Source organism: Anabas testudineus, chromosome 2, assembly GCF_900324465.2.
Source record: "Anabas testudineus chromosome 2, fAnaTes1.2, whole genome shotgun sequence".
NCBI classification, from domain to species: domain Eukaryota; kingdom Metazoa; phylum Chordata; class Actinopteri; order Anabantiformes; family Anabantidae; genus Anabas; species Anabas testudineus.
This window is the reverse complement of record NC_046611.1, coordinates 25,530,160-25,555,513: the sequence shown is the minus strand read 5'-3', so window position 1 is coordinate 25,555,513 and position 25,354 is coordinate 25,530,160. Positions and strand designations below refer to the sequence as shown.

Here is a 25,354-nt window from a genome sequence, read left to right as displayed (position 1 = left end):
TACCCACACACACGCAGGCTTCAGGTACGTTCCTTCACTTAGCTCATTGTGCACGTTGCACCCAGTCGGCTTGTGCGTGTCTCCTCCAGGGAGAGCGTCCTGTCCTTCTCCTCACTCGCTGCTTATGGATCATTAAGTGGGTTAACGAAACAACACAATAACTCCTCTCTGACAAGAACAAGAAGACACTGCAAGAGACGAACACTGGGGATGTTGGTCGGGCCAGGAACTGCACACTGGAAATATACAGGTCTGGCAGGAAAGTACAGAGAGGGGGAGACACAGAAGAGGAAGCACAACTACGAGGAGAGAGAAGACACAAAGGTCATGACATGCAGCAGTGGCATATAAATGACTAGAGAGTGTGTCCGCCAGCAGTTGAGGTCTGTAGCATGATAATTAAGAGATGGTTCACAGTCACCTGAGTCAGCTCTGACTTTGAGCTTTATTAAATAGGAAAGTTGAAGCCTCAATCAGTCTTAAAAGTACAGATGGCGTCTGCATCCAGAACCTGAACTGGGATCTGGTTGTGGTGAGAGGACTCACCCCCAAAAAAAGGCCAAACTCTGGCTCCACTAAATGTCATTAAGACTCCTCCGTTGGGATCATTAATGTCGGTATAAAATTTTATAACAGTCCATGTAATAGTTGTTCAGCCTGAAATGAAACTGGAGAGTGGACAGATTGTCCCACGGAGGAACACTACACAGCCAAATTCAAATTTATTCAGAAATCTTCATTTTCTGAATAAATAAAACATGACCTTATCTAGAGCACTGTTACTGAAAATGTCCATCCAGGGAAGATGCATTTCAATTCAAAGCCTACACTATTAAAAGGCCGAACTAGTCTAAACCCTGGAGCGGGTTAATTGTCATTAGCCGGTGAGGACGTTCATTCAATTTCCTATATTAGATCTTGAGCTGATTTCTTTTGAGGTAATAACAGGTTCGATGGGATGAGTCGTACATCAGCGTCCTCGGCTGTGTTCAACACCAAATGGTGACTGTTCCATATGTGAGACACTTTGTTAACTGATGCTGAAAGGGCTCCGTGAGCGGGAGAGACATCCAGCTTCTGGGCTCTTTAAAGGTATTATATTGCTGCGTGAATCATGCAGCAGATAGATCAGCGAATATTACAAGCTGTTTGCAACAGATTTAAAGAATTAAATATTGATTTCCTCACAATGCATTATTAATTTAGACATTCATCAGATGTCTAGGATAGTCAGCAGCAGCAGCAGTGTGGGATCCTACAGACGGACAGATTCATTTCCATTTCAGACCACACTGTGTTCTCTTGCCCTTGATGGTGATAACATAGAAGAATTTATGTGTGCAAGTCCACAGTTTAGGCAGCAAATGCTAATTATTTTTTAATTGTACACTTGAAGACTTTCCCTCAGGAAGAGCACTGATTTCCCAGCGGAGACCTTTTGGTCAGAATAGGCAACAACATTTATAAACAGCCCAGGTTGGGTGCTTGGTCGACCCGAGTGCACTCCTCTCGCTTCAGTAGCATAAGCATTTCCCTAATAGCTACACAGGGTCCCATCAGCCCCTTAATTGATTGGTTAATTTCTCCCAATCCTCCAACTGTACCCCAGTGACCGCCTGGTGTCGCCTTAGGGATTGTGGGGATTTGTGTCAACACTACCCCGCAGCATCTCATTCATTCCGTCTTTCTGCTACTCTTCTACAGAGCGTGAAGCATGAGATTGGATTTACAGTGTAATGGAATAAAGTACATTGTTTCTCATCGGTGAGAGGGGAGGACAGAGCCGATAAAACCAGCTGGAATGATGATCAAAAGCCTGGCACGCAGGAAGAGGAAGGGTTGTGTTTTTCCTGCCCTCTCGGTAAGTTCACTTCCCCCAGAACACAACAACTCTGGGGTTTCGTGCTGTTGCCATCAATTCGCTCCGCTGTCTCATGCTGGCTTTAGGAACAAGAGCAGGAGTGAATAAAAGAGGTCATCATCGAGAGATCAAAGGCGGAGCGTGACAGGTGTGCTGTTTCCTCCGAGAAGCCTGTAGTGCAATTTGTATAGAAGTAGACGCGCTGAAATTCATACGCCCTGCTTAAGGTCATTGTTGTGGCAGCTGTGTTAAAGACTACGCAGCATTCTTGGTCTTCGTGCCATCCCACAGGTGAAGCTTAATAAGCAGGAATAAAATGATCTGCTTTTCTTTTCAATCTGCACATTCAACGCCCATTTTCTTCTCTTTGACTCCCATCCTTTCATTTCACTTGGCTGACTTTCATCTCGGTGAACAGAGTGCCATTATCAGTTAATTAACTCTTATCTGTTTTAATGTTGTGATAACACTTTCCAGTGTCACACCGAAGCATAATCTGCTTAAGTTACAATGTCGCTGTTTCCATCTCTTAGCACAACTTTACATTTTCATTTTGGATGTGCATGAGGTATAAGCAGACAGAGGAACGCTCATTTGTTCTGGCTGAAGAAATGAGAGAGGAAGGTCTGACGACATGTAATTAGTCAGACTCCTAATGACTTACTTCACAAAGCAGTTCTGTTCTTGACTCTTCAGTTGTGCTTTATCAGTGTGATAACACAGAAGTTAATCACTATCTTGTTATGCGCTGCACTTGGATGAAGGAATGACTGCAGGTGCCGCAGTCTGGAAATAATGCAATAATAAGACATTAGCGCTTGGATTGCATTGTAATAGGTATAGCTCCCAACTATATTAGTGTAAGTGAAACATACACCAATTAGCCTTCAAAACTTCCAAACCCCTGATTAGTACAGTAAGGAGAGACTTTTTTTATTGAACCTGAATTAAAGATATTCACCTCAGTAAATCAGAAACAATTAGTCAATGAGTTAATAACTTGGTGGAAAAACGAAATAGGAGCTGATTATGTGATCAGATTTCAATAACAGCGTACCTGGCAGCAGATAATATGCTGGGGAATCATCAAACTGATGATATTTCATCCTGAGGTGCACACAGGAGTCTGCACTAAATTTCATGCCAATACATTTAACAGTAACGTTTCAGGTGAGATCACAAATATGAACCTCATGCTTGTATGTTTAGATATTTCCGTGTGTTTCAGGGTGAAGCTGCATTGCATATGAAACCTGTTGCTACAAAAAACACAATCATGTCAATCTTTCCAGCAAAAATATAAATGTCAATATTATATTTTAATCTCTGTATTTTTAATAAACTGTAAAATGAAGATCTTTTGGTTTCAACACAATGTATTTTTAGATGTTCCCTTGGGCTCTCTGAACTTATGATGGGCATTTAACACTTCTTTTCTGACATTTGATAGAACAAACAATTGATTTATTAAAAGAAAATAATAAACTATGAGCAATGCTAAAAATACTTGCTAGTTCCACTTGTGCACTTGAAAACATTAAACAAAGCTGCATCCTTTTCCGAGGACAGTTGTCACAGGGGACTGTATCCAGATTAAGAGTGTATTAAACTATGAACATGAAAGACAAACTTTACTCACCGCAAGTATAACACTAAACTCTACTTACCCACACGGCACTGCAAACTCAACTAGGAGCCCCTGTCATGTACCCCTGTGTTGTCTGATAAAAGACTCTACCCACATGTAAAAGGTTGACCAAACAAAGATGGCTCCTGATGAATCCCATCTTTTTATCTTCTACTGTATCTTATTAGACAGAATCGCTCACATCAGCAGAGTTGGCCCAACATGCCACATCAAAAGAGTGTGTAGGAGTAGACGTGTCCATCCTAATTAGTATGATAGAGCGCTGATCTGTGAATGATCTGAGAACACACACACACACACCCACACACACACACACCTTGAGCCCAGCTCTAATTCCCTGCTGTCTTTACACACACGTTCCAAGTATATCCCTGGCAATGGGAGCATGAAAACTCTTGGCACATTCAAACTAATTAAAACACATAGAAGCTGATGTGTAAATACGCACACACAAAGCCCAGTTGTGGTTTTGTAATATTGCAACACACACACACACAAACGCACACACACACACACAATCTAAGGATATGCCTGGCAGTGATGCTATGAGCAATTTTGGCACATAACGCTGAGTTCTGCACGGTCAATGCGAGCAGGTGTGACTGGCTGTCGTCTTCAGTGGACTCAGCCTGGAAAGTTTCTCTGAAGGGGCTCCAGTTACTCAGCAAGTATAGTTTGGCTCAAACCTCAGGATTCAATTAAAATGTAAATTCGCACTAAGCTGATAAATGGGAACAAGTTGCTCGGGCACCAGATGAGGAAGGCGTCTTTTTACAAAGACATTTGGAAATTGTTGTTTGGGACGGCAGGTGAGCAATGAGGCCTCGGAGGAGAGAGAGGAAAATTAACATATGGTCAGAGGTCGGCAGGATTCAGGGCATTCACGAGGATTTACAGACTGGTCTTTTCTCTGCCGGTTCCCTGGCTGCTCCTCTCGCTTCCTGCTCAACACGTATCTTCTGTGTACTCCACGTCTTTGTCTACTCTATTGACAGCTCCCAGAAAAACTCAATCTTCTCTGCACCTACACTTTTGAAGTTTTTGTACAAACTGTACAAGCGGAGAGACATTGTTTGCAAGGAGCTGACACACTTCTTCAATTCGTGGTTCTTTCAAAAAAAAAAAAAAAAAAAAAAAAAAGTCAGCAATGCACATCACGTCAGAATCCAAACGCTGAAGGGCAAACGCAACACTTTGGCACAGTGAATCCAGATAAGAATTACGACATTTCTGTAAGTCAGATGGATGTTTTCATACAGTTTCTGTAACAACTCTCAGCTGATTTTCGACTTCTCAAGCAGTGGCAGTGGGATGAATGCTTTACTTCACAGGCTAAGCTGCTGGTCCTCCAGGAGGAAAAAAGAAGTTTCTACTTCCACCTTTCATCACTCGGATGAAGCCAGCGGTGGCTGTAAGTCACACACTGGATGACGATTTCCCACTCAGAGGCATTTTTCTGGGATTAAAAAATGCTTAATTTATCACCTCCAGTTACAAACAAATTACCTTGGGGAGTTGGGAAGAGTGCACTGCTTGCACAAGTCTTTGCCATCTAGAGGGACTGGTAAGTACAGGAGCCAGCAAGGTCCTGAGGAAAATGAATGACGATCATGTCCAGCAGGCGATAATACATTTTTAAAATTAAACAACCAGCTATCTTGACTGCCACATCATTATGCTCCAACACATGCCTGTCTGCAGCAGGTGCTCATCCTTCCTTCCTGACATTCAGGCATCCTCACTTATCCTGTCATCACACAGACACAGGAGCGGGCATGTCCCTGCCCTCTAGATTATATCTGTAGTGACAGGCCAAGGAGAAATGATGAACCTGTTATCATGCTTTTGATGTTGATGAAAGCTAGCTGAATTTAAAACTGCTGTGTGAAGCAAACCAAAAACTCAAAGTGTTTTTAATGATGAGAAATCCACAACTGCAAACCCCACGTCTGAGTAACTAAGACAGGCTTATATTAGACTTGTTCTGAGTATGGGTTGGATTATCTAGCTGTGACTATGTAGAGCTAACTGAATTACCTCAAGGGAACGTGCTTAGCCTCGTCTCTATTAGTCAATTTTATCTTATCTGAAGTTATGTTTAGATAGATACAAGGCAAACGAGTACACAAGTCTGTATTCTGTATTTTATCTCAATCCATCCAGTAGATGTCACCATATTCACTAGACGAGTGAAAGCTGATCATCAGGTGGCTAAAGTCAAAGGATCAAGACAATGAGATCGGTGTTCTTGGGACGATGATTGTCTGAATTTCATGGCAATCTATCCAATTGTTAAACCTTTCAGCCAAAACCAAAATAAATAAATCACCCTGGTGGCATAAAAAAAAATTCCAAGGGCCCAGCAAAGCGACATCATCTGGGGAATAAAAATGCACTAAATTTCCCAGCACTCCAGTAATTGAGATGCTTCCAAAAGTGGCAGTCAGTACTTACTACTCAAGTCAAAGTGTAAGGACTTGCCTGCTAAAAGCACATTTTGCTAAGTGAACAAGTAGAGGTACATCCTGTATAATTACTTTAACTACAATATGATTAGTACTCTTCCAAGAAACAGCGTTTTTTTTTAGCTACAAACAAACAAAAAACAAAAAACAGTCAGTGTATCAATGTATCTTGAACTTTCGTCACATTATTGTGACTCAAAAAATGTGATCTGTATTCTTAGTAGTGCATCCGGTGGCAGAGGAAAGATCCAAGTGGACACAAATGGTCACAGTCCTGGGTTGATGTGAGACACCTACTCTGTGGCTTCTCGTCGTTGACAGTGTTTGAGCAGACGTTTTAATGAGTGCATGGCACAAAATCACCCTCTCCACAAACCACTTTACTGTCAGGTGAAACCAGCTAGAGCTCTGAAACAAATATGCTAAAAGAAGGTCATATGGCAGAGGGGTTGTTAAATCACTGACTCGTATCGACTCAGCTCAGCTTCCTACATCTAATTCCAATGGAAGATGTCCATATCATTTATTGTTTTATATCCTGCAAAAACATGGTCCAAACTGTAATTCACCTGGGTATTTTGCTACATAAAATAAAACCAACTAACAAATAAAAGAAAAAGGTGCAGGAAGGAAATCTGTTAGCAGTTAAATGACCTGCAAAACTCATTAAGTTCTGCTGTGCTGTGATGTTACGCTGTCGCCACACAAGTATACCATAGGAATTTGAAGCGGAATAAAAATTTAAACAGTGTAAACAACAGCTTTGCTCAGGCTAGTGATGGGTATCCTCATCTCAAATGACTTTGAGGTGAAAAATCAATAACAATAATAATAATAATAATAGGTACTTTTGAAACCGTATCCTTCCCTGCCCATGCCTGGAATGTGCTTTCTTGCAGAATTCAAAAGCTGTGGTTTTTTCCATGTGCACAAGCCTCAAAATACATGTCATTCGATAGGTACTGCACCCAAACGCGAGGCTGCGAGGTGCAATACATCTTCTGCAGGCAACGGAGGGTAACTGAATCATCTATTCTGGTTCTCCAATGGCCTTGGAGACCTCAATAATCTGGAAAGAGGTTCAGTGAATATCCTTGAGGAGGGCGTTTTGTACTGTGTCCATTATACAGCTGTTTATATCGAGATGTAATGATCAGTAAAACGGTTCGTATGATGGATTGTTGCCTGTATCCCAAAATGCAAATATTTCCACAGGAAGCGTCAGTTAGTCAAAGCCAAAGCAGAAGTGACAAACAGAGCGCTTATGTAACTCCATTTAAATCTGACACAAGTTCTGCTCATACTGTACATGAAGTGTTGCATAAAGGCTGTATTCAATTCAGTGCTTCTTGAATAACTGCTTCCACACGGAAAATAAAGATAATAGATTCAGCAAGTAAGGCGTGCTATAGCAACACTCTAATTCCCTATTAATACAGCAATTAATAATTAGGGGTGAGAACTACTAAACATTGTCATTTTCCAGAGTTTCCATACAAATCACCATGCTTTGCTTAGCAGAAAGATGTGGAATCGAGTGTACACAAAGTGTGAAATGTTCAAACTCAGCTTATTTGTATGCAGCTTAGTGATGCAGCAGCTGAGAGGCAAAGATATGAAAAATGAACGTCCTTGAGTATCTACTCGGCTTTACATTCCAAGAGAGGACTGCACAATTGATCTTGATCGTGACCAATTATTTTCTCCATCTGAAGTATAAAACTTTGGAGCAAAAGTCAATGCAGTTTTCTGTCAGTAAAATGTGTAATAAAAGACATCAATCTATACTGAGGTGATATCAATCAGAAGCCGTTCTTGTTTCAGGCTCAGCACACGGACTGAGCAACAGGCGCAAACGGCTCAGAAACCTGTGGTGCAACACTGCTCTCTAGAGGCACATTACAGAATGTGGGAAACTGTCATAAGAAATCGTCTCATGCCCAATTTCAGCAGTGTTTGGGAACGTTAATGTAATCATCTCTCCTGTCCTTACTGAGGGTGGACTGAGCATTGAGTCCCCCCACATCATGGGGGATTTAAGTCTAGATCAGATATATATAGCAGATATTATCTTAAGTTATGGTTCTTTTAGTACAAATTATTATATATTTAAAATGTGTTCCCACTTTCCCCTGTAGGTGGTCTTGGTCCTTCAAGTTTGGGTCCTCTAACAGAGGCCTGGGAGCTTGAGGGTCTCGTGCAGTATCTTAGGTGTTTCCAGGACTCTTCTGGACAGAGATCTCGGACGCCGGTCCTGGTATCTGCTGGAGCCTCTCCCAGTTTTGGGGCCGCTGCCCTGATTGTTCCAAATGTTAAGTTTACATTCAAAACTCAGCAGACAATCAGGTACATTTTATTATAATTTGCTATATTCAGGTGCATTCACAAAAAAAAAAAAAAACCTAAAAAAAAAACCCACATAGCTACAAACCAGCCACGTCAGCCACGGCTTGATTGCAATAAAAACAGGAAGCTTTTTAGTTTGTCCGGTCCCAGAGGTCCATTGTCTCTGTGCCCAAGATGCTGGGAGACAAATCCTGCCATTGTTATGGTTAAGACTTGACAGTAACATGATCATTCTGGTTGTGTTGGTGCATTTTGAAGGTGAAATCAAGTGTTGTACTGAGCCGTGATTTGGAAAAAAAGCTCTGAAAACTTAAAAATAGGTATCTGTCAAACTGAGAACTGGCAAAGTGATTAAGTTATGAAGTCATAGCAGTGGTTGTGGGTGACTTTGCCATCAAAGATGCAAAAGTCATAAGTGGTAAGAATAAAAAAAAGTAGTGTAAGTAGTGTGCTTTTTCCAAGATGTGTACAGTCCCCTAAGGAAGTACTGGAAAATCAAGGCCAATTCATTAGTATTTGCTGTACAATAAAGAGACTTGGGTTTAAAATCAAAAGAATAATATATGAGACAAAAGTGGAGGCCTTGAGTTTTACCTGTGAACATTGGATCTCTTCCTATGGAAGTAAAGCAGCCATTGTCTATCTGAGAAAAGAGACAAAAACAATAAGAAGCATTACGTAACCACTGGACGTAGAAAATACAGCACTTTAGGATGTCTGGGGCAAGAAGTATGGTCCTGGTGCACTGAGCAACATGCAGAGGATGGATCAGCCAAGGAAAACAACTACAGCTGACGGCTTTAGCCACACACTGGACCTCAACTCAATATGCATTTCAGTTGCTGAAGAGGACTCTTATAGGGAGACCCCCCCAAAGCACCCAACAACTGTACGAGGCTGTAATAGAAGTAACCTAACATGGTACAGGTGTCAGCCTTAATGCCGTTCCAGTACTTTTGGAGCAGATAGTATTTTGGCTGCACATTGAGAAAATGAAAACCACGGTGTTGGCACTTAATGCATGACGAGATGTGCTGCATATATCATCCCAACAGTGCCTTATTTTCTGGGTCTGCAGACTACATTTTAAGACCGATGGAATTCACTCCACAGAATCAGGATTTTAAATTCATCTACAACCTGTTTTAGTACCTATACTTGGGCTACTCACCCACTTCCTCTGTGAAGGCCAAGACAAATCACAACAACAGTAAGACGTAGCACAACATGGCAGAAAAACTAAAGGAGAGCCGCCACAGTCTCTGCCTGAAGATACCTATACAAAATAAATAAAACCTCTTTTTATTTTTTTGCTTATTTAACGTTGAATGTCATTCTAAGACCTTCTTTTTTCTACTGAATTGCCTGTGTTTGACATGTTGTATAAATAACGCTGCCTCTCCATAGCATTAGAGGTTATGTTGATGCACAGTAGCACGAATACACCCTGGCAACTGCCAAACCCAAACATAAGCATTTGATGAAAATTCAAAGAGGAAGATCTCCTCCCTCTCACTCTCCCTGGTTCCTCTGTGTGTTATATAGTCCTCATTTCTCTCTGCCACTTCCGCTTTCCCACGTTGTCAAATCCCTTCACCAACACTCCTGACGTCACTGTATCTGACCAGGGATCTTTCAGCTTGTGTCCCTTGAGACAAAGCAACCACTGGGTGCCATTCTTTAAATACCACTGGGACAAATCTCATTCTGCTCTCACTGACATATCCCCGTATAATGTACTGTACAACATACATTAAAGCAGCACTCAAATGAAGTTTGATTTAATCCTGAACTCAGGATTGCTGTTGCTGTTGTTCTATGTCTTATGTTGCTCTGTAGGAGCCTCAGTGTTGCACAGGGGCAATGAAAGATGTAATAGACATGAATTGTGGAATATACTGTATCTAGTGTCAATAGCTTAAATTGATGACTTCATGGCCTCTGCTGCTTAAATTGACCTTTGACACAATACTTACTTACTAGCTAACATGTAAATGGACTGGTTAAGCCCAAATCATAATTAATCACAAGTAAATAGTACAAATACCACAATGTATTTCATCTATTTACAGTGAATGTAAACTGTAAGGAAGAAACACTTAAGACTGCAAAATTATGAACAACAGTTTAATATAGAAGGCAGAGTTCCCCAAATCAGACCAAAAAAAAAAAAAAAAAAACGCCCCCTCACTAGAGAGATCTGATATGTCGCCCGTGATGGGAATGAACATGAAGTTAAGGAACAGGATGCACATTACTTAGAAGCCAGTAATACTATGGTCTAGGTAGTCAATCATCATCATGCTGCTGCTGTTCTTGATTTCAGAGTACAATGCTATATTTAGATTTGTAGCTCACAGCTTCTGTTGTATCCTTCAGATTGTAAAACCACAGGAAAGACTTTGTAAAAGGCATCAGTGATGGATGCACCAGGATTTGTCATCACAATACATAGGATTATCATCTTAACACATTCAATTTTGAATAGTGATCCTCTATGAAGATCCTCTTTTATATACTTGACTAATGGCACAAAAATAATAAAAAAATAAAATACAGTTACGCAGTATTTATTTTCTCATTCCCACCCCCAGGTACAGACTATACACAGATTATATTTTTGCTTAAACAAAGATGGGAGGTGCATTATTTGAGAGGATGATCTTACAGTGTTATTTTCGGTTATCTTGAAATGCAGTGGCACAAAATGCTTAAAGCAAAGAAATAACATTTCCAAAAGCAATACTATGACAGGACAACCATCAGGAAAAAGAAAATAGTCAGCTGACATCTACCAGCCTGTGGCAGATTACCATGAATAATAAAAAACAGATGCTGATGAACATTTTTAATTTGGTTAGTCTTAATTTTGCAACAATTATGAAAAATGTAGTAACTGAGCTTTGCTGATAACTTCCTGGCACATTAAATGCAGCCAATAGCATCATACTGTAAATGTTTTGAACTTCAGCTCACAGCCCTGTTTTTTGTCATAAGTTTAACTGTAACTGTTGTTTAACTGTTTTTCATTCAAGTGTTCAACTCAACATCACAGTTCATAACATCAGAACTGATAACTTTACACCTGGGTCAAATACTACATACTACTACTAAGACTATTTGTCAAATTCTGTGTGTTTTCATGATGCAGAAATAAGAAAATTCATGTTCATACAATTTGCACAAACCCTCGCAACCTGGTGTACAGGTGCTAATGTGGAGCAGAAACAGAACCGAGCTACAAAGGTGATAATCAACAGAGAGCAATCTCTTGTTTACTGCCAAGAAATGTTTATTATATTAACTTGTTCTCCTTGCCTGTTTGTCCTTGCTCACTTCCTTTCATAGATGTTATAGGCACTTCAATTGCCTGATGTTCCAGTATAATAACTATGATATATTAAACTAAAGCGGTGATGCTAATGAGGTTATTTATGACAATTATTCATTCATTATGAAGTCAATATACTTTGTCTTCACATAACCACGTACAGTATTGATGAAGCATTGAGCTTAATAACAGTTTGAAGAAGTTGAAACAATTTATTTAATGTAAATGAACGTAGCAAGGTGCCCCGAAATCTAATTAGACTGTCTACATAATGAAATTCTATCAGACTGTTACTATGTTCACAACAATGTCTATAGACAGACACACAAAGACGCCCACACTTTGTGTCACAGTAGCAGGAACTAGGAGCTGTCAAGCATCTACTCATTCCCCCACTCATGTTTTAAACATGAGTCACTTGTTTTTGATCTGTGTAAGGAAGTGGCCTCGGACATACAGCAGAAAACAACTTCATAAAAACAGAACATTTTTAAAGTGTCCATCTCTATGCTTACCTCTGCCTCACTGATTCCTGTTGAGCTTAGAGGTTAAGAGTGTTATCCTCGTCATAGCTAGGAGGCTGGTTCTGCTGTCCTGACTGAGGCACACAGGCTTGCTGATGTCATCTGTTATTGCCAAACTCATCAGATGACCACTTTTTTTTAAACAATACAAAGTAGAAAAACAACTTGGTTCGAAAAACCACCAAACACACACACACACACACAAACACACACTCACACACACACACACACACACTTGCATCCAAATAAACTGCTCTCATGTGATGAGAGTTAGGCTGGCAACGATCACTGAGGTTGAATGTAGGAAGGCAGTGCATGAAAAAGGCAAACTGGCATCAGGGACCGATTAAGTGGAACTGCTCTCCGACTGCGACTCAATGTGGCTTATAGGGCTGTCATGTTGACTGACTTGTGTAGGGGGGGACGGTGTGTAGGGGGGTGGGGGTTCATTTACACTAGTTGAGTCTCCTCCTGCTGAAATGAGAAGACTGTGGTGGGAGGGACGAGGGCCTTCTGCCTCATTACCATGAGCACACTCGCTGTAGGGAGGGGGCTTCAGATCATCCTCTGAAAGGAAAGACAGGTCAAGCAGTCAGCCAGTTGTCAAAAAATGTAAGCCAACAGAATTCAACATTACAGTTGCATGATTAATTAAAAACTTAATTCATGCCTCTATAATATATTAAGTGACAATGACTCTGTTGTGTTTGCATAAGCAATCGACAAGCGTGACGAGTATGTCACCCTCGAGCAGTCCAAGTATTTCATCTTCAAGAAGATAGTAAGTGAAACCATAGATGCACGTTAGAGAACTGATGCTGAAGTAAGTGCATACAATCCCAAGACGTGCCTCCAGAACTTATACATTCATACTTTAGCACAATAATAAACATTCAAATCCTGCAAACCCTGAAACCTCCTCTGATGTCTATGATAGGAAACAAGATCAGACGCAGGGGCGACAATTAGGCTGCAGCAAGAACTAATAGAATTAGTGGTGTAATGTCACCATTTGCAGCCTCTATGGCCACATCCTGCTGTCAGACTGAATGAGTCCAGAGCAAATAAAATAAAACCCAAAACTGATTTAGCAGCTGGCCCGGCAACTTTATACAGTCTTTCATGACCTCACAAAGACATCGTTTAAAAAAACTAAAAACAATATGCTGCATTATGAAAGATGCAAAAGGTTGAATACACAGAGAGCACTGTTTATGGATCTTTAAACCATGAAGAAGATGAGTGGTTAGGGACAGAAATGAACTTAAAAAAGTAGAAATTAATGAGGATGAATGCAGAATGATCAGACGTGTCAGACAGTACCAGTAGTGTACATGATCCTCCTCATCAGAAGAGTTAAACAGTTTTTACCCTCTTACTAACTTTGCTTTTGTCTGCACAGCTAAAACAGATAAGAGAAAGGGGATAATAATATATAAAAATGTTACAGCTGTCCATTTCATTATGAGTAATATACCAATACACAGTACACTATTAACGCCCTTACAGTTGGCTTTCTTGAGTAAGCTGCTTTCTTGAATATCATGTAAATCCTTGTTTTTTTTTTTTTTTAAATCTGAGTGGAGGATTAGAGAAATGTTTTTTCCCCCATGTAGATATCTCCTGGAGTACCTTGATGTCTCTGCCACATATACATGTAACTGGGTTACTAATTATCCACCCAATGATTTTACATTTGATTGTGTGCAGGACAAAAAACGTTGCAGACCGAGAAAGTAGTGCAGTGATTGGATGAAAAAAGAGATTATTAAACAAAGCAATGCCTTCTTGTCTTACACTAAGACAAAGTTCACTGCTTTAGCCCTGTGTCCCGTTTTGGATTTGGCCAAGTCAATGTCCTGACATTAATCCCACAAAAATGCTTAGAAAGGACCTGAAGTTAATACAAGGAAACCAACCGACATGCCTATGTTAAAGCTACTGATGGATTGAAATAGGCTGGATCACTGGATCAAGTGTTACCCTATTTCCAATGGTAGGACATTCATATTTTGGCAGAAAGAGAAGGTTCAAAAGGCTTCATAAACACAAACATAGACTGGAGTGGTGGGTTACTGCTATTTTTCTAGCTGATGTGTGAAGACTTGCTGATTTGCAGAAGCTGGGAAGGACTAGAAGTAATCTAGATATCCAGACTTTAGATATCCATTAGTCCACAGACAAACTGTCTATAATTAGAGACAATTTACCACTCCCTAGAACTGGGTGGCCAGCTCCACCATGCATGGTGTAGAAATGGTGCTGCATACTGACATGAAAAGATAATCACAACTGTGGAGAAATCATTATGTTTTGGGGCTGCTCTGATGCCTGTAGGTCTGCACAGCTTGCTATTATCAAAGGGAACATTAAATCCCAAGTTTAGTAAAGCATCCTACAGGATACTGTCAAGGTGGCTGTCCACCAGTTGACACAGCTGAAGATGATGTGAAGTGATGCAGCAGAACAATAAACCCAAATTTAATACTGGATTACTTCAAACAACGAAAATCCACCTTTTGAACTGGCCCACTCAAAGTCCAGTCCAACAGAAAGTAGCTGTGTAGTGGGATGTTTAGTATGAACAGATCACCCATGACATGGGAGGTAGCTGAAATAGCTGAGCTGAAGCAGCTCTGTAAGGAAGAATGGTCCAATATTCCTCCTGAATGAAACTTGTGTTTCAAGTTATTGCGGCCAATAGGAGGTTCAACCATGTATTAAATCCAAGCCATCGTGAAACTAATGTACATCTCCCCACAATTGCAACTACTCTACACAGCAGCTGGCCATCATAGGCTAATCAGGTTTTCTTGCACAGATCTCTGATGCTAGTAGAGGTTATTCACAGTAATAAATTTAGTTATCTTCATTTATCTTACATCTTTCAGTATCACACAGCTGGAAAAGCAGTTTCCATTGGAAATGTTCTACTCATAATCAACATGAATCTATACCAAGTAAATCAAACTGTGCAAATAAAGCGACAAAGTCTTTTCAGCCATGAAACAATCCACCATCCCTACCAACACTAAGTGAATGTAAATACAATAACTGCCAGAAAGGTCACTAAAACACGGTCCAGCACAATCATTTATATCTGTTTCAATGTTATGGTGGGGCTATAAAGTGGTAAAATCAGACACTAGACTACAAAATAAACCCTACAGGTTTGTAGGTGTTACAACAGGACAAACATAAAATCTGTTGTACTTCATAGGTTGTTTGTGAATGAGACAGAAATGCATTTCACTTTTTTAGATCACTAAAGCGTGGAGAGCAGCTGTAAACTGTAGCATAGGGGAAGTTTTGAATGAAGATGTACAAGGGAAAAAAACAAAAATGCAGTAGTTTGCTTCCTCAATGAATGAGGAAGAAGATCTGTCATGTTGCGTTTATGTGCGTCTCTGCTACCTCCAGAAACTGCTTCATATGGTGGTGGTATGTCCAAGTGAGAAAAGGATGCAGCTGGTGGCAGAGCTGTGGAGGGTTCCTCTATTGACACGTCATCCTGAACACCGTACCAACCATGCCAGACAGAAGTTTGCTACAGAGGGAAGGAAACACAGAGAGAGTTAATGATACACCACAAAAAACAAGCAAGAATATTCTTGAAGATTAACAAAACATTGTAAGTCTGACAAGCTGTGCCTTGAACCACTTGTTTGTGTTTAAGTGTGTTTTTCAACATCAGGCTGCCAGCATGGAACATTTTAACCCCAAACTTAATGAACCGTGTAAACCCACCCAAGTCATTTACAAAGAACAGTAGGGAGATGCCTGCCAGTTAATCATATAAATAGGCAATGCTTGTATACATTACATTAGTCTGTGACACAGAAATTGTAAAAGGACTGACAAAAGATGGCAAGCAGAGAGCAGGCACAGTCATTTTCACCAGCTGACCATTTACAGGGTTTAAAGTGGACTAGGTTTGAGTATTACAACAAGCACTGTGGTTCATTAATCTCACATTTCTTCTGAGGAAGCTCTCAATGTTATGTTACAATGTCTTGTGTTAGCTAGTAAACTGCAACAGTTACAGGAAGAAGGACTGAACAGGGAGGTCAGTGATGATAGACTAAAAAGCTCACTGACTTATGTCTTAATTTGTTTAAAATTGCCATCCTGTTGTGTGGGCATGAAAGGAAATGATGGGGAATGATGAAGCTTAGAGAGTCCACTATGAGCTAAATATCCACAAATGATCTATGAAGTTAAAGTTGCCTGGTGGCTTAGGTGCTTATGTACAGGCAGTGTCAAACCCCACAATACAACACAACTGTTTAAGATGAAGCTTTATCTTCTTCACCTCTCCAGAGTCTACATTCTTCAAAAGTGCTTCCTTATAGATCTTTCACTTTGCCTTTTCAGGTAGCCATGAATTAAATGTCCAAGAGACTTAGTGACTGATACAACATTAAGACTTTTTCCCCAGCTGCATCTGAATCACTCAAGCTCAGAACTTCTGTCATCCTGGCGTCTCTCCAGAAACCTTTCAGGGTGCTGGGTTATAGATGGCCATGGAGCCTCCCTGGTGCACATTCCATTAAAATCTAAACAGGGAACATTACACGCCAGAGACTGCAGGAGGAACAAGGGGGGTGAGGAATAAAAGAATAGTAGTAGAAAAAAATGGAGTACAAAAGGAATGATTCAGAACAAGGGAGAACAACCCCAATAGTCATAGGACAATAAGAGATTAGGACGTGGTGAAGGCTAAAGATGAGTAACAACAAAAAGATGAATGCAACAAGATGGAAGGGCTCCTGAGCAGGTTATATACTATTATAACATTATAAGTATGTCTGACAAGAACCAAAGTCACCAAGAATAGTAATTTTTAAGATGGACTGGACATTCTCTCAAATCAGATAAACACTGCAGACAGCACACAGAGTGCCATGGGGAAACCCCAGACCAAAAGGCATCTCTGTTTCAACTGCATCATTTATTTTTTTAACAGCTGAGGCATTTCCTGTTGTACAAATATTCCAAACAATGCTTAGAGAAAAAAAAGCACAGATGCCTCATAAATGTTATTAACACGATAAAAACTGTTAAAATAGTTGATGTTTTGTCCAGGTTAAGAGGAAATTACTAAATTGACATTTGTTGGAGACAAATCATTCATGCAATATCTTTGGAATAACTCCAAAGGGTTGATATTCAAGCAAGAGTTGAAAATAAGTTTCAAAACCATCTGAGAAACCTGTTTCATACAGTTCACTGAGCATATTTTAGAAGGTGTCTGAATCATGGAGATGCTTCCAGGTGTCTTAGAGGGGCAGTAAAGCATGAAAGATCCTGAGGGAATCACAAACATGATGCCTGTCTAAACCTGTGGCATAGTCCACAGAAATAACCCCTTACTTACCGATTTTGAGAAAAGGCATTATCATTCTACACATATCACAACAGAACAGAGCGCTGAATTTTAAAGACAAGTTCAAAGTATGCATGACAAAAATGTGTTTCAGCAAAATGTAAGATGCTACAAACCAAATAGGAACAAAGTTATGAATTGTCCCATGTGTTACGTGGAACAAGAGTCACCATTGACTAACTATACTTCTGTAAACATTGTTTACTGTAAGTCAGTCTACTCCAGCCTTGCAGTCTCTCTTTAATGATGATGTTTACACAAAAAAATGACACAGTGGAGTGCACTAGTAGCCTAATGGTTCATGTGTATGCTACATAATTGCAACGTCCATGGTTCAAGTCTGGCTTGGAACCTTTGTTGCATGTCACACTTCCTCTCTCCCTGCGTTTTCTCATTGTCAAGTCATTGTTTCTAACTGATGAACTGTCAACCTGACCTGTTCTGCCATTCGGTCAATGAGGTCAAACAAGCTTCTTAGAAAAATTTAACATGTGCATGCAAAGCAGAAGTATGTACCTATTAATACACATGCATAAAGTCACCCACTATCAGAATATCACTGAGTGTGAAATGTAGCCCGTCTCGTTCTTATAATCAAAATGAAAGTGGCGGACTGAAAACCACATGCCTTTTCAAAAGAGCAAACAACTCCTCTGCAGAAATGGAACACAACTGTGCCCTCATTAGACTTCTTACTCACTGATCTTACTTTGTCGAGTTTCACAGCCTGCTTAAAGACATTTACGTTAGCATAAAAACGACATAAGTTCTATCTATCCTGCAAGCATCTGCAAAAAAGAAAAATGGATATGACGTATACAAATGCCTGCTAACGCTACGGTGCTATTTTATACAAACATGCTAGACTGACTTAAACATTCTGAGGTCAAAGAAACATCTACAAATTGTAAAATTCACAGAAGACTAGTCAAACAAAGGGGGAAAGATAAGTCCTTTGTTTAAAGATTTACCTATCATCCAACAGGTTAAGAATTTAAGAATTTGCTTTCTTGAGTGCTGTGCTTCAGCATGCCCTGTTGGTGATACGCCATATTCTGTGACATTTTATCATTTGTGCAATCAGGAAATAGATTTTTAAACATTAGCTTCATTACACAGAGCAGTTAAAGTTTGTTTTGTTCAGATTTACATTTATCAGACGCTTTTATCCAAAGCAACTTGCAAGTGAGGTACAAAACAAGCAAATATCTAAGCCAAGGAAACAAAGTTTAAAGTTCTCTAGAAAGAGCTGTTTCATAGGGTATGAATGTACAACATTTGAGAGGAGGCTGAAAAGAATTTGAGTTTGATAGAAGTATTTGACGCAAAATTTAGATGGATCGAACCCCGTCTTTTACTTACACTCTGTCTCTCACACATCTGATGAAGGTAGGCCCTTCCTCCAACAATGACTATCTGGGCATTGCGTGGATTGCTCAGGTACGCTGCCAGTTGCCTCTGTCTTGACCGATACCAGCACACATAGAAGAAGATCTTAATAATGATGAAAATGATGACAACTCTGTACAAAATAGAAAAAGAGGAAAAATGTTATTTAATTACTTTATTTTTTAAGTAGTGTAATTACTAAATACGTCTGTTAGACTTACATGTACCAATACAGCTCCATTTTGTGAGACGTCAATCACTGATTGCAAGATCTCATATCTGTGGAGTGACTTGTTGATCCCTGGACAAACACACAACCTGACAGTTAACAAGACAGTTACACTTTTGAGCGAGTTTATCCAGCACACCACCTCTCTTTATAGACTTAAAGTAATATGTGTTATAATAAACACTAACTCACGTTTATAAACTCAGAATCACCTGATTCAAACTAAAGTAAACATAATAAGCACTTAAACTGATTTGAATTTGACTCAACAGCTCCTCTGTTAACTTAGCTAGGTGAGGTTACCTTACTCAGCTCAAAGCAAAGAGCAGAGCATGATTTTGAACTTACTTTACGGTGACACCTCTGCCCTCGGAGTTAACAGGAAAGGTGTGCCATTCCCCTCGTCGTTTCGGGGATGTGATGCGAGCAGCTCCTGGAACCAGCTAAAGCTACGGCTAGTTTAGCTAGGCTAACGCTAACCTGAAGCAGGCCACAACAACAATAAAAGCCACTACTCTATTCACCCACGCTGCGAACAAAGCAGCTCAAATGGACCTGTTTTATGTACACACCTTCTATGTAGTACATACAAGGTCGCTGACTAGTCACTCGACAAGCTCCTCGTTAACTTAACATTAAAGAAACACGTAATGTTAGTCCTTGAGAGTTTAAGCTAGCGACACCGGCCTCCCCTCACGTTAGCACATCCCTGTGTGTTCAGTGCTGCCTTCGCTTTCACAGTGGGCGGCGTTCACGGGGCTGCTGCTGCCGTCGGTGCTTCCCGTAAGCTGCTGCTCGCCCAGCTCGTACGAGGAAAAGGTTTTAGTGCTGCTGTGAGAAATTCAGGGGCGAAATGACAACACTTCGAGCAAAAGTGCGCGATCACACAGCCGCCGCACGGCGCTGAGGTTTGACGCTTGCGATTAGGGAAAATGAAGTAAACATAATCTCTATTTAGTCCACCACCTATCGTTGTAACATGGTGTTGGACGTCCGATGTAAATAAATATTTTTTTTATTAATGAAAGCCAAACAAATAAATATGTAAAACACTACTACTACTATTAATAATAATAATGCAGGGATATTTCATTACGGTGCACAATATCTTCTTTTTTCCGTAGGTCACAGAAGGCAGCATATGATACATATGTTCACACACAATGTCATAGTGTTATGCATCATTTTTAATATCATTCTATAAAAATCTTTGTATTAAAAGGCCAAATGACTCTAGGAATAACCTGAATGTTCAGTGTTTAACATTATTTATCCAGTCTTGAAAGCTTGTTTCTTTGTTATACTTTCAATCATGTATTTAAAAAATTAGTAAAAATACACATCCACATAAAAATGGAAATAATAAATGAACCTAAAAGGTCATACTAGGCTGTTCCTCTCCTCTCTGCTTCCATCTAGTGGGCACCGCTTTACAATGCAATCTGACTATAAAATGCAACCAAATGCATTATAAGATAAATAAATATGGGGTTTAACTAAGCAGACGTATCAGAATATACAAGACAATACAACACAAATGCACACACACATCTGACACTTTTTCTCGTATGTCTGCTCACGTGACATACCAGAGAAACATTTTATTACCATGTAAAAGCACCTCTGATTGCAGGTCATTTCAAAGTTCTGGTCATTATGCCAGACAAAACCTCTTATATATCATGTGTTTTATTTTCCAAGCAACACAAAAAAATCATTAACATTTGTAAAAATGAGTGCTTTGCAAACCTCTTCAAGAGTGCTGATCACCACATTGTCGTATAATTCTTTAAATCTACAAAAGCCAAGCCACTCATGATGTTTCAGTGGCACACTTAATTACATCCTCTGCTTTTTGTCCAATACACAACACACATATTTTAGTGACATACTCTTCAAACGTCACTATGTTTTTGTGAAATCAGTGAATTAACACCTTCCAGTAGCTGAGTCTGAGTTTCCTTTGTTATCGGTTATCTTCCACAATGATGGTACGTCTTGGGTACTGGTCTACGTCTACAAATATGTAGCGAAAGACATATTTTCCAGTTTCCGGATCCTGTAAAACAAGCAATGAGATATTTTTAAAGACTAAACAGCCTTAGTGGATAGTAATAAAACAACAACAACAACAACAATAATACTTCTGTATTTGTATTTAATAAAAATACTAACCTCTTTTGACTCTGAATGTACAGTTCCTTTGAGGCCTGGTTCAGAGCCTTCAATGTAAAATTTGAGTCTCATGTGCTTCAGCCCGTCCTTCAAGTACTCCAAATGACTGATGAGATAAAAACACGGAAATATGTTTATACTTCCAGCACACGGATGTTTATTTCTGTACTTCACGACCTGTTTATTATACAAATCAAGAGCTATCCTGTACTGAAAGTGGTGCCAAACACAGCTAGTTGATGGAATACCTTTCTGTTGTGTTATTATCTCAATTAAAGATTGATCAATTAATAAATGCGTCTGACAGTTTCAATTTGATATTTGTTATTGCAGCGGACAAAGTCACTAAATTCCCACCTGACTTGTTGCCTCCTTCCTCGCCGGGTAGTCTCCCCATAGCACTTGATTGGCTCCCCAAAGGCACCAATCACCTATATTTTGAATAAAAAAGGATGCTTTGAACTGAACTTCCTGTTAATCTTTGCCACAAATTAATGCGTTCTAACACTGAACAATGTACTGTATAGTCAAGATGCCTTTAGGTTATGGAATTTAAGTGGGAGACACTAAGCAAGCGTTGGTCTTGGTCTTACTTCTGGGTTTGACTTGACTATGTTGAAGGCTTTCCCATAGATTTTATTTGGACTTGAGGAAGAAAACAGTTCCTGGAAGACAACATATAACAGACCACCTAAAACACACACAAACACACACACACACACACACACACACACACACACACACAGAGAACAAAACATGTAACTGTTACCTGACATAAGATCATACAACATATCTGCCCGTTTGTGAAGGCAAATTAAATTCTCAAATCCTTATATTGTAGTCACCTGTCACTCCGAGCCCGATGAGTACAACTATCAAGTAGGTGAAGTCTCTGCCAGCTTCCTTCACTGTAAAAGATTGCAAATGGAAATAGTGAGAATTCTTACCTAAACTAATAATAGCAACATAATGGTTATTAAACTCTAAAATAACTTTATTTTACACATATTCAAATTATCCTAAAACTTATGTTTCATGTTTTTTTATGTATGACACTGAATAAATATATGTTGACCCTTTACTTCATGCACACTTTACTCAAGTGTGGGTTTATTTTTCTAGCATATCCTGAAACCCCACATAACAATCTACTTAACCTACAGTCCTAAAAAAGAACAAGCCAGAACATAAACTCCACAGATCATCTGTCACAGCCACTTCAGTCCAACCTGTTGGAGCTTGAGAGGATCTATCATGGAGATTGGGATAAACCAGGTGTGAGGAGCTTGCCTAAGCAAAGAGACCCCTTTTCTGCCAGCGGGGTTTATGCAAAGTACTGAATTAAGGCACCGAATACTTGTGTAAAAGAAAGATTTCAGTGTTTTTATTTTTAATGCAGGCCTTTTTAATGGCCTTTTAATGATCTGTGGAAAATAGCTGGGTCCCTTGCTTACCCTTCTGTGCAGCTGAAGGCTTTGGGCTGCCACTCTGATACCTGGAAATGGACCTGTCTCTCTCCTCTGGGTTGCTTTTATTCCTCGCTGTTAGGTCAAGAGAAACACTCCGCAGTGGCTGCGTCTGTTTGAAGCAGCTCAGTGCTGGTACTAAAGATGAAGGGACCTCCAGGCGTCTGAGGAAAGTCGGTCTTGATGCTGCTGACACCGTCCTCTGTGTGTGGATGAAGCTAACCAGTGTGAGTCTACACGTCTGCCCGGAGCCCCGTGTCGCTGACTGCAGGAAGGTCCCATGCAGGACTTTCAGTATCTGCATATAAGCCATGATTATGTCCTCTGTGAGTTAGCTTGAACTCCAGTGACCTGCTGGACACTGGGTTAATACTTTCTATCTACAGCTAACTGAAGATGTAAAAACCTACCGAAGAGTGTAACAATAGAAACGTGAGTACGACAAGACTAGAAAGCTAAATTACACCACGGCAAAGGCACAATCTGTCAAATCAGTAGTGCTGTTTGTATTCCCGAGGCGCATACCTTTGTCGTCACACGAGTCGAAGGATTCATGGGAGATTGAGTTTTTAAGGGAGCACCGCCTGTCACTCGAATTCACGTTTAATGCCAGCGCCGTACACCTTCACAGATGAATAAGAATAAATTAACTCATATTTATTTATTCATGGTGTAACAAAACATATACATAAAAAAACAAAGACATAATCAGAAACTATTTTGTCTTTTGTATGGACCCAAAACTGTGTACAGAGCTGTTTCTTTCTCCTTTTTTTTTGTTTTTTAATTGAAATCGCCACTGTAGATCGAGTGTCATTATGAGAGTGGTAGTCCAATCCAAAACAGTTAAATTGTAAGCTGGATGATAACAACAAGCTAAAAGAGACAGTAAAGCTGAGAGAAGATGCAAAGTTGTGTGATAAGTCTCTGTGGGAAACTATCTCCGAGCTACACTTTTTATAGCCAGTATTATAAAAATATTAATTATAGTAGTGCTTAGATCTGAGTGTGTGTTTTTTCTTTCCTGTTAGTTTTATTGTCGCAAATAAACATCTTAATGATGCTTCACTGCCTCCTCCATACGATTTGCTAAAGAAATACTAAATAATTAATATTGTTATTTGCTTGATCGCTTTGTGGCTGCCACATTAACAGTAGCTATACTCCAAAGAATACAAAGATGGAAAAATAGTGTTTCAAACTTTAAAATTCCCACAGTGAGTTGCTGAACTGTTAAATTCTTTTAAATAAAGCCTGTCATATTGCTAAAACTATAACAGTATTGTATCTACAGTCCTAAACAAAGGGGAAAATAAATCACAATCACAATAAAAACAGTAAACAATAAGTTTATTGAAAACATTGTATCCAGCATTTTCTTAATGTGTTATCAAATAAATATGCAAATTGCTTAAAAAAACACCACATTTTAATGAAATTTGACGAGGAGAAACACACAAAACAAAGAAATAAGTAATGTTGAGACATCAAGAAAAGTGGGAATAAATAAAGGTTAGTCGATGGGTCAGTAGAATCATGTTTGCACCCAGTTATGAAGTTTAACATCACTTCATTTCATACATTCTCGTCTCCTCATCGGGGCTGCCAGTAATTGTTTAAATATCAAAACAACCTGATAGTCCACTGTGGAGACATGATTTCAAAGATACAGTTTCATGGTTACACGAACATGATTTTAAAAAACCTGATTCTGTTGTTTTTTCTTTTTTTCCCTCCATGAACAACTTTACATTAAAGGTACTCTATATCTCCAAAAACAAAGGTCCAGTCCTGTATTTGAAATAATCAGTGTTCCATGGCTCGTCAATCCTAGCCAGTAGTGGAGCACAGGTAGGGAAAATGCACCTCTGTAGTCCAAAGCAAAGAAGAAAACTTGATGCATACACAACAAACCTTTTTTTATTTTCTCATCACAACACTCTATATGGGTAAAGTTGCTCAGGGTGCACAAAGGAGAGAAACCTTAGCTCCGAATGTTGTCAAACCTGGCAAGATGCGGCGGAATGATGCACCTGCTTGATGTATCTGCAGAGAAATGAAAACACTATTACTGTAGGTCTATCCTAGGCCCTTTTCTTTCTGCCTAGGCTGCTTTTGATCAAGCAGATTCAGATTTACTACCTTCCTGAGGTGTCTGTCTCCATTTACTGTATACACTGTACTGCACTCCATATACTGGAAAATGAGTTTGTGACCTAATATGTGTACGTGACTCATAGACAAGTGTGAGTTATTCCCAACATGTTCTAGCACAAATTACAACACAATTGTTAAACAACACAAAGAACTAGAGCATTATATGTATAGAAAAGAAAAGAAAAAAGGATTATTACAATATAAGTCTGTGTGTGAATGGAAGGAAAACAGAATGGAGAGCATGGATGCAAATAATACATAATACACTGAATACAGAAAATAATGTACATGTACTGGAAGATACCATCTAAGAAGAAAATTAGGACAATGACACAGAGTAAGAAGAAAGCTTTGCTATATGCATGTCTATGTGTTTA

General features: G+C 39.6%; 3 protein-coding genes across 5 annotated transcripts in view; all 3 read right to left on the bottom strand.

Annotated features, from left to right (window-relative positions):
• Positions 1-10,878: 10,878 nt before the first annotated feature.
• si:dkey-118j18.2 lies at positions 10,879-20,082 on the bottom strand. Of its 2 annotated transcripts, none has more exons than XM_033326527.1 (5): positions 19,528-20,082; positions 19,172-19,268; positions 18,924-19,083; positions 15,590-15,722; positions 10,879-12,742 (listed from the first exon to the last, which is right to left on the bottom strand). In XM_033326527.1, exons 2-5 carry the CDS (start codon positions 19,189-19,191, stop codon positions 12,522-12,524), a joined length of 534 nt encoding a protein of 177 aa, XP_033182418.1. In that variant the 5' UTR covers positions 19,192-19,268; positions 19,528-20,082; the 3' UTR covers positions 10,879-12,521. The 2 variants fall into 2 exon arrangements, with proteins under 2 accessions (XP_033182418.1, XP_033182415.1); XM_033326524.1 differs by having other exon boundaries at positions 19,172-19,251; positions 19,528-20,081.
• Positions 20,083-20,731: 649 nt separating this feature from the next.
• On the bottom strand, positions 20,732-23,335 carry timm21 (translocase of inner mitochondrial membrane 21). The gene is made up of 6 exons (XM_026361385.1): positions 22,809-23,335; positions 22,200-22,262; positions 21,948-22,045; positions 21,712-21,785; positions 21,355-21,460; positions 20,732-21,238 (listed from the first exon to the last, which is right to left on the bottom strand). The coding sequence occupies exons 1-6, from the start codon at positions 23,131-23,133 to the stop codon at positions 21,146-21,148; spliced, it is 759 nt and encodes a 252-aa protein (XP_026217170.1). The 5' UTR covers positions 23,134-23,335; the 3' UTR covers positions 20,732-21,145.
• Positions 23,336-24,218: 883 nt separating this feature from the next.
• Positions 24,219-25,354, bottom strand: part of neto1l (neuropilin (NRP) and tolloid (TLL)-like 1, like) — a 52,665-nt gene continuing 51,529 nt past the window's right edge. For both annotated transcript variants that reach the window (XM_026364503.1, XM_026364504.1), the window contains one exon: positions 24,219-24,866. Coding sequence is in view for 1 of the 2 variants with exons in the window: in XM_026364504.1 (XP_026220289.1) it covers positions 24,821-24,866 (46 nt within the window). In the remaining variant the exon portion in view is untranslated. The remainder of the gene's footprint in view (positions 24,867-25,354) is intronic.

Excerpts from the sequence above, each read along its gene's own strand:
- si:dkey-118j18.2 (XM_033326527.1), bottom strand. The coding sequence starts at position 19,191 with ATGGAGCTGTATTGGTACAT. Across the intron at positions 19,084-19,171 it reads ATGGAGCTGTATTGGTACAT|AGTTGTCATCATTTTCATCA; the intron begins GTAAGTCTAACA and ends TATTTTGTACAG. Across the intron at positions 12,743-15,589 it reads ATATGAAGCAGTTTCTGGAG|AGGATGATCTGAAGCCCCCT; the intron begins GTAGCAGAGACG and ends CTTTCCTTTCAG.
- timm21 (XM_026361385.1), bottom strand. The coding sequence starts at position 23,133 with ATGGCTTATATGCAGATACTGAAAGTCCTGCATGGGACCTTCCTGCAG. Across the intron at positions 21,786-21,947 it reads TAGTCAAGTCAAACCCAGAA|GTGATTGGTGCCTTTGGGGA; the intron begins GTAAGACCAAGA and ends TTCAAAATATAG. Across the intron at positions 21,239-21,354 it reads TACATTCAGAGTCAAAAGAG|GATCCGGAAACTGGAAAATA; the intron begins GTTAGTATTTTT and ends CTTGTTTTACAG.